At 45.4% G+C, this 7,802-nt stretch overlaps 1 protein-coding gene across 1 annotated transcript; it reads right to left on the bottom strand.

The window, feature by feature from the left end:
• Positions 1-414: 414 nt before the first annotated feature.
• Positions 415-7,753, bottom strand: LOC123424709 (B3 domain-containing protein Os07g0679700). The gene is made up of 12 exons (XM_045108376.1): positions 7,267-7,753; positions 6,453-6,534; positions 6,261-6,368; positions 5,454-6,193; positions 5,243-5,339; positions 4,636-4,810; positions 3,462-3,538; positions 2,923-3,336; positions 2,741-2,790; positions 2,496-2,609; positions 1,628-1,695; positions 415-1,453 (listed from the first exon to the last, which is right to left on the bottom strand). Exons 1-12 carry the CDS (start codon positions 7,401-7,403, stop codon positions 666-668), a joined length of 2,850 nt encoding a protein of 949 aa, XP_044964311.1. The 5' UTR covers positions 7,404-7,753; the 3' UTR covers positions 415-665.
• Positions 7,754-7,802: the final 49 nt, after the last annotated feature.

Genomic DNA, 7,802 nt, shown 5'->3' with positions numbered 1-7,802 from the left:
GATGCGTAGCCACACGGTGGATGCCAAATGTCGAGGGGATGAACTTGACAATAGTACGGCACAGTTGTAACACTCGGTTGTACAAGTTCAGGCCCCACTCGGGAGTGATAAAGACCCTACATCTCGAGTCCGGGAGCTTAGTGTTGCTTATGAGGTGTGAATACACTGAATGCTTAACCCTGAGAGGTCAAGGCAGGCTTGTGTGCATGGCCTCCATTTTAAGGGCATTAAATGGTAATAACTACATGAGTTATTTAAAACTGCAGCTCTAACGACATCATTACTGGTAACGTAAGGCTTCATATCGCTTTATGTGAGAGACTAAAGTCTCTGGCCGTTGCAGAACCCCCTGCTTTTATTTTGAAATGTAAATGTTGTTTATCAAATACTACTTCGAAATGAAGAGCGTGGGGGTACAACACCAGCCAGCCAGCCACCAAGCTGCCTTTCATACCAAGCACGGAGGTCACAACGTAGTACAAACGAGGTTGCACAGCCCTGTACACGTATGTTACACCAACACGACGAAATCCTATCATTTTGATCTTCACATCAAAACGCACCAGCTGTTCCTTGGGGAAAAAGGGGGTAAGCCGATCATACACACACACACACGTAAACAAGTTACACACCACTAACACAGGCCCACGGTCAACAAGCTCAGGTCAGGTAGCAGCGATGTCACTGGCACTGGCAGCGTTGCACTGGTTCTCACTGGCTGCCTCGTCGACAACCATGTTATCCATGGGCTCCCGCTCCTGCTCCACCGGCACGGCACGCCCCTCGTCGGAGGGCCGCTCTTCGCTCTCTACCAGAGCGGGTTGAGATGGGGCGGCCGTGGCCGTGCCGGAGCTGCTCCCCTGCTCTGTCGCCAAGCTCACGAGGCCGTTCTGCTTCATGTAGCTCTCCAGGGGGCGGTTCGCGACCTCGAGGAGGCTGACCATGCTCACCCGAGGCTGGCCGCCGTGCTGCTGCTGCTCCTCCTCGCGGGTGGCGGGATGGAAGTTGAGGTCTATGTGGCCCTTGTTCGCCTCGGCCTTGTCGAACATGATCACGTCGCAGTCCGTCTGGGGGGACCGCGACAGGTTGCTCCCCTCGGGCTCGTCCCTGCCCACCCAAGCGATCCTCTTGCTCGCCTCGGCCTCCTCTCGCTCGGACTGTCGCTGCTTCTTCCTCATCATGAGCGTCTTGAAACGTCGCCTGACGGTCATGCAGACGTTGCAAGTGCACGCCGGGTTGTGCTTCGGCCCCTTGCCGCTAGGTGGCTGGATACACACTATGCAAGTGCAGCCGGGCCGGTGCCGGGGGTGCTTGGTTGTCGTCGCAACCGAAGCAGCACCTTGGGTCCCAACATCCCCAAAGACTGCGGCAGTGGCCAAAGCGTCAAGGCTCGACGCGTCCATTTCGGGGATGCTCTGCTTCAAGAAATAGTTGCTCTTACGCCTCCTGATCTCTGCAGTAATAGTTAGCCTTTTAGGTTCTGTTTAATGGTGATGTCTTGTGTAAAAGTTCCCTCTTTCCATTTTTTTTTCATTTTTACTTTTCACAAGGTGAAGCTGCCCAAATGTCCTTTCTTTATCAGGGATATCCTGTACTCTTGTTATCAGGGCCAGCAAATAATGCATACCTTCGTACTGCTGGAGAATACTTTGTAACTCCTTGTGGGCTAATTCTTCAGGTGCAGAGCAGGAACAGCTGCATATTGTAGCAACTGATTTAAGCACAAGCAGCTAAGCAGAATGTGAAAGCACTATGAAATACGATGAAAATAATATGGAACACTAACAAAGAGAGGCTACAACATTATTGCACTGGTATGTCTGTAAAAGCAACGTAATTATAACTAGAGTTATATCACATTGAGGAAAATCGTGATGAACACAGGGATAACAATAGAGAATTGTTTCAAGGCTGAAGAAGTAATAGCAAACAATATTCTGAATAACATCAAAAAATATTCTGATAGTATTTTTGAGTTTTAGACTATTAGATAGCTCATGAGTAGTATTACATACGCAATGCTACTAAGTTTTTCATAGACCTAATCAAGATATCCTATGCAATAAAGTAAAAAGTGTTTTTTAGCACAAAGAGTAAAAAAGTCTATACATTTTCAAATAGACTGATTCCAAAATAAATAAATTCAAATAGACATATAAAGCCAAAAGTCATTTGTCAGGTTGTCAGTCAGAGGAGAAAACAGAGTTTGTTTAATTAACAGTATACTCCCTCCGTCCCAAAATAACTGTCTCAAGCTTAGTACAACTTTGTACTAGAGCTAGTATAAAGTTGAGACAGTTATTTTGGGACGGAGGGAGTATATTTTACTCAGGTATGGCTGTGGGCCAGTTTAGACAAGACCAGAATCAGTCAAAAGCTTAAGCTTGTCAGTGTGCAGTCCATCATCACACACCCTACTGATCATCATAATTGACAGATTCTTCTCTTTTAGCGGAATAAAAATAGGTTCCATCACAAATGTGAAATAGTATTACCTTTTTGGATCCCATGTGTTGTCAGCACATCTCCACTTGGAGGCAATAATGACATTAAGAGGCAGACGACGCCATTTTGAGCAATCGTCACACTGAATCCATTGGTCTTGTTCCCTAAATATACACAATCAGGTATTTGCACAACTTGGTACAACTGAAGCTAAGAACATAAACTTCCATATGATTTCCTGACATGTTGAAAACTAGAGTACCATGATATTTTTGTTGTTCATTGAGTTTCTTACCCCGTAGAACGACTGGTGAAAATTGATCTCTTTGCAAAGACAGGAGGTTCCTGCATGTACGTGGTAAAGTTAGAATAGGTTCAGTTATGGAAGAGCATTGCTGGGAACAAAGAATTCCCTTGCTAGGCTTCCACTAAAGGGTGCCTTGAAGTGCTGGAACGTGAAGAGTGAAGCCAGCTTACATCATATTCTTCAAATTCATAGTCCTCGATCATCACAACTGTTGGTTTTGCAGATGGAGCAGGACGCAACAACTCCTGAGCCTCTTCCCAGGAAAGCTTCAGTTCTAGGGCCTCCTCGTTATCCATTAAAAGCCTTCGGCTTTTGGAACTAATATTGCGGCTTCTTTTGTGTAAGAACTGCAAAGACCCCTCATCTGGCCTGCCACCAAATCTATCTGTCTTAAGCCAACTAACCTCCCCATCAGCTGAGTTAGCATGATGGTCAAATAGAGAACTTGGCTGGAGATCTGCAGCTCCCTTCACTGACTGAAGAAATCCTGAGTAACCACTTACTATTGATAGATTCTCATTTGTATTAGAAAAGAATGAATCGCCGAGAAGGGAACCAGTTGCAATGGCTGAAATTTGTGAGTCCTGTGTAGAAGTAACATAAATATATTGAAGTAAAGCTGGAGGCACAGAATAGGGAACAAGATTGTTTTGAAACATTTGCAGGAACAATATATCTGCAGCAAAATTGCTTTGAAATTCAAACTTACTGGCAAATTGACAGTGTTTGTGGCCTTCCGGAAGCCCATAACAAGTTTACCTCCAGGTTCTATCCGACTGAAAGTCACTGTAGACAAAGGAAAGCACCAGTACATATAAAAACCTTCCCACTAAAATCACATACAATGAACATGGTAAAAGCCGATAATTGTATGCAGCATATTCACTTTATGTAGCATGGAAACCATGTAAAGATAAAAAAGGTTACTGGATCATGTAAGAGCTGATGCTGGACATGACCATTTGAAACAGAAATATTGTGGTATGGACACAACAAAAATAAGGTACCCCCATGCAAACATGTCAAATATCTCATTTGCACTTGTCCATTCCATAACTGGTAATGCATGGTTGGAGCTGCTCAAGGAGATTCATAATTTGTTTCCTTATTGAAGAACAATTTTATGCTTTGGTTGCTTTCCCAGCAAAAATGCCAAAGTAAACATAAATGTCCGTTAGAATAAGATTCACATAGGACCTTTTTGATTCACAGAATTCTAGAAATACAGGAATATGAAAAAATTAGGGATTGGTGTCATGATATGTTGAATCCTACAGGAATTGAGAACTCGGGAATATACTCCCTCCGTTTCTAAATATAAGTCTTTCTAGAAGTTTCACTAGGGGACTACATACAGGTGTATATAGACATATTTTAGAGTGTAGATTCATTCATTTTGCTCCGTATGTAGCCCCTTAGTGAAATCTCTTAAAAGACTTATATTTAGGAACAGAGGGAGTATAACCTATAGTGTCAAAAAAGCTCTTATATTATGGGACAGAGGGAGTACAAAGCATGGACACGGCCAAAACTGCCGAATTGCCGTCTTACTTGTTGGTTGCACCACAGGGAAAAAAGAGGAAATTTTCTTAAGGGTTGACACTAAAGGAGAATTTCCACGAGGTAGGACCTAATGGAAAATTTCTTTGGAATTGCATGCGAATTATTCCATAGGAAAAATTGGTACGGTTCCATGGTTTCTAGTTCTACAAAGCAAACAAGCTGAAAATTTCCACAAAGAATAGAGTCTTGCAAAATTCCTATGGAATTTCTTCAAATCAATGAAGCCCTATGTAAAACCAAGCTCAATCCATGAACATGTGCGTGATGCAATAGAGCAAGCGATGCTTATTATCATATACAAGAAACTAGTTGCAAATCACCTGTATCACCAGCTTGTAATTGTAAGGACTGTATGCATGGCGTAACACCCTCCAAGACATACATTCTGCTGTTGTTATTTGGCCAGAATCTAAATTGAAAATGCCATTCTTTGCCTTTTGCATCTTGAATTGTCAAGGGACGACCTTCTGGCTGAGAGATTGGGGGGAAATAGGCCTACATAGAATACCTCAGCAACTCAGGATTATAGGGGAAAAACTTATATATTTTATGGGGATAGTTCAAGCAGCTTGCTGTCCACTTTCCACCCATGAAACAGGGTATCACCAATATAATGATGTTTCGCCATTAGAATGCATGCAAGTACAACAGCAAGAGACTGAATGCTAATTAGATTTGACTTATTGTCTGTGTTACATATGATGTGTTAAAATAGGTTTTTTGCTTATTTTTCATTTCCAATCAATCCCTTGAACATAGGCAACTGTGATTCCCCAAATCCTAACATCAGGGAGCTCATGGTGCTCCTTGCATAAAAGTTTTTATTCATACAATTATATGGCAAAGTGAAATCAAAACGTCTGGCAACAGCATACTAAAATTATGAAGAGAGAGTAGAAGGGTTGCCATAAAGAAGAGACATATCACCTCAGCACAGGCTTTTGGAAGAACAAGTCGTCCTATGCGGCCTGCATCACTAGCGCTTAGAACCTTCTCAAACAGTGGAACGATGGTTGAATTTGAACTTCCAGAAGAACACAGTCAAGGAAGACAACACAATATCCACAATAAAAACAAGGTACAGAACATATTTAAGTATCAATGATGCCAAGGAGTTGAAAATATATGTTAAGGATACTCTCCAGAAATTTGCTGCAGCTCTTGGTCTGTTATTCTTGGCCAATAACGAGGAAGTAACTGATTGCGACCCCTTCCTTCAGCAGGTGGTCTGGCAACACGAAGATTTGGAAAGCCATCTTTCATTGGGTCAAAAGCAGCGCCATCGGCAACCCTTGGTGGTCTGGTGAGAAAATGCCGAGCCCTCTGTGCATGCTGAAATGGGGATAATGCAGTGGCAGGTTCTCTTCCATCAGAAAATGGTGTTGTTGGCGATACCATAGGCCTTTCCATAGTGGAAGTGGCCTCCATCTTGTTTCCATTATTAGCAATCCCCAAGCTCATACTGAGGCATGCCTCTGAAACTGATTCACTTGTTGTGCTATCTGCTGCTGGATCTCTATTATCATCTCTTCGTGTACACTGGGATTGAGGAGACTCTAATGCACTCTGAGGCCTAATTAAGAAAGGCATCCTTCCCATGTCACAAATACTGAGTGTTGGTTGCTCCCACTTAATCTGCCTCGCGCCATTTTCAGTTTCCTTTTGCCTCAAAATGTTACTGCTTTGCCCGAGTTCTAGGTTTTTTACCAAGAATGGATGACTGCTCTTGGTTAGAATAGCAATATCATCATTTCTGGAATCGAGCATAAGGGACGGTGACTCCAACGGTCTACCTGGCAACAATTCATCGCTTTTACCAAAGAGTCTCTGGTTATTTTGAGGAGATAAAAAAAGCTTTGGAGCCACTTGACATGAAACCTGCGGAACGAACAATCAGATTTTGGAAAGGTCAAAAAAATACAGATCGAGCGAGAAAGAAACTTACAGTCACAGATTGAACTCCTGGATTTTTCATGCAATTCATGCATTGAACTCCTCCGCTATCGAGTAGATCAAAGGAATTCTTCGAAGCAACACAACCGCAATGGAGATGCTGAGACAGCGGAGCCCCTTGGAATTAGTGTCGCCAAACAATTTATAGTTGCATGAAATTCAGAACATGTGTCGCAATCTCTACCTTGCCACAAAACGAACAGTCCCTCCAACCAGACTCCTTTTGGTGGAATATGTCGCAGAAGACAAGCTGCTCGAACGCCAACCTGAGTGCAATAGAAATGACACGGTAAGAATCGAAAGGGCCAAAAAATTGAACTGTAAAATGGTAACAGGGTAACAGTAACATCCTACTATTTTGCAGGAAACTTTTCTTAAAATACCAGATTAAACATGTTTCTGCCATCATCTAAAACCAACGGCAAGAGAAATTCCAGTGTGACAGCACCAAATAGTTACTGGCAGTGCCAAGGAAGCAGCAGGTCCGAGTCAACCATACCATACAGCAGACAATGTTTCCTCAGGCAAGCACCGGCTCCGAGTCAACCATACAAGGCACAGAGATGACTTTTGGTACCAAGCAGCAGGCACAAGCTTATACTGGCATACAGGATCAATTCCCCCACAATTAAGCTGCTGCAAGCAAGCACCTTTTGTGTCGGCCCTGAGCGACCGAACGATTACCCGAAATCTGAATTCGACACGAGCTCCACACAAGAGCAAGTAGTAAGTAGTGATTATCATCCGTTCTATGTCGCTGGTAGGTAGGTATATCCAGGGAAGCTACAGCGGAGTCAACCCCGCTTTTCTGAGGAGTGCTACTAGTACAGGCGCGAGGCAAAAAGGAAATCCACAGATTGCCCAGCCGCGGCTAGGAACAAAACATCCCTTCTCCCCGGGAGGAAAAGGCGGGGGGGTCGAGACGAATCGATTCGTCCGGCCAGCGAGCCAGCCATCCCATTCGGAACAGAGCAGAGCAAGCGCGGAGGGAGGCGTACCCGCACTTGTCGCAGAGCAGGGCGAAGCCGCCGGATCGCAGCGGCCAGCCCTTCCGCCACTCGCCCACCCCGGCCGCCGTCGGGGCGGGCGCGCCGCACGCCGCGTTCATGCACCTCGCGGCGCCCATCCCCGCCATGGCCGGCCGTCGCGCGCGGGCGAATCCGCCGCCCTCCCTCCGATCAAGCCGCTGCTTGCCCCCCGCCGAAAAGGGAAGGCTGAGCCCGCCTCGGCTCGCCGCACCACCCACCCCTCGGGATACGGAGGGAGGAGCTGAGGAGGGACGGGGGCTGCGCGCGCGCGGTGGGGGAGGCGTAGTTTTCCGCTGGATGTGGAGAGAGCAACCGACGCACGATCGGTGGCGGCTGGCGCATGCGGTGCGGGCAAGCCAAGTGAAGGCAAGGCAAGGACAAGGACGAGATGGGGGGAAGGAAGGAAGGAAGGGATGGATGCCCGAAGCAGCTTCAGGCAGTAATGTAAACTAGCACTCCTACACTACATACTCCAACTCCAAACACTAATGGTACCAACTGAAAAC

This window comes from Hordeum vulgare, chromosome 2H (genome assembly GCF_904849725.1).
Source record: "Hordeum vulgare subsp. vulgare chromosome 2H, MorexV3_pseudomolecules_assembly, whole genome shotgun sequence".
In the NCBI taxonomy this organism is placed as follows: domain Eukaryota; kingdom Viridiplantae; phylum Streptophyta; class Magnoliopsida; order Poales; family Poaceae; genus Hordeum; species Hordeum vulgare.
This window is presented reverse-complemented; position numbering and strand designations above follow the sequence as displayed.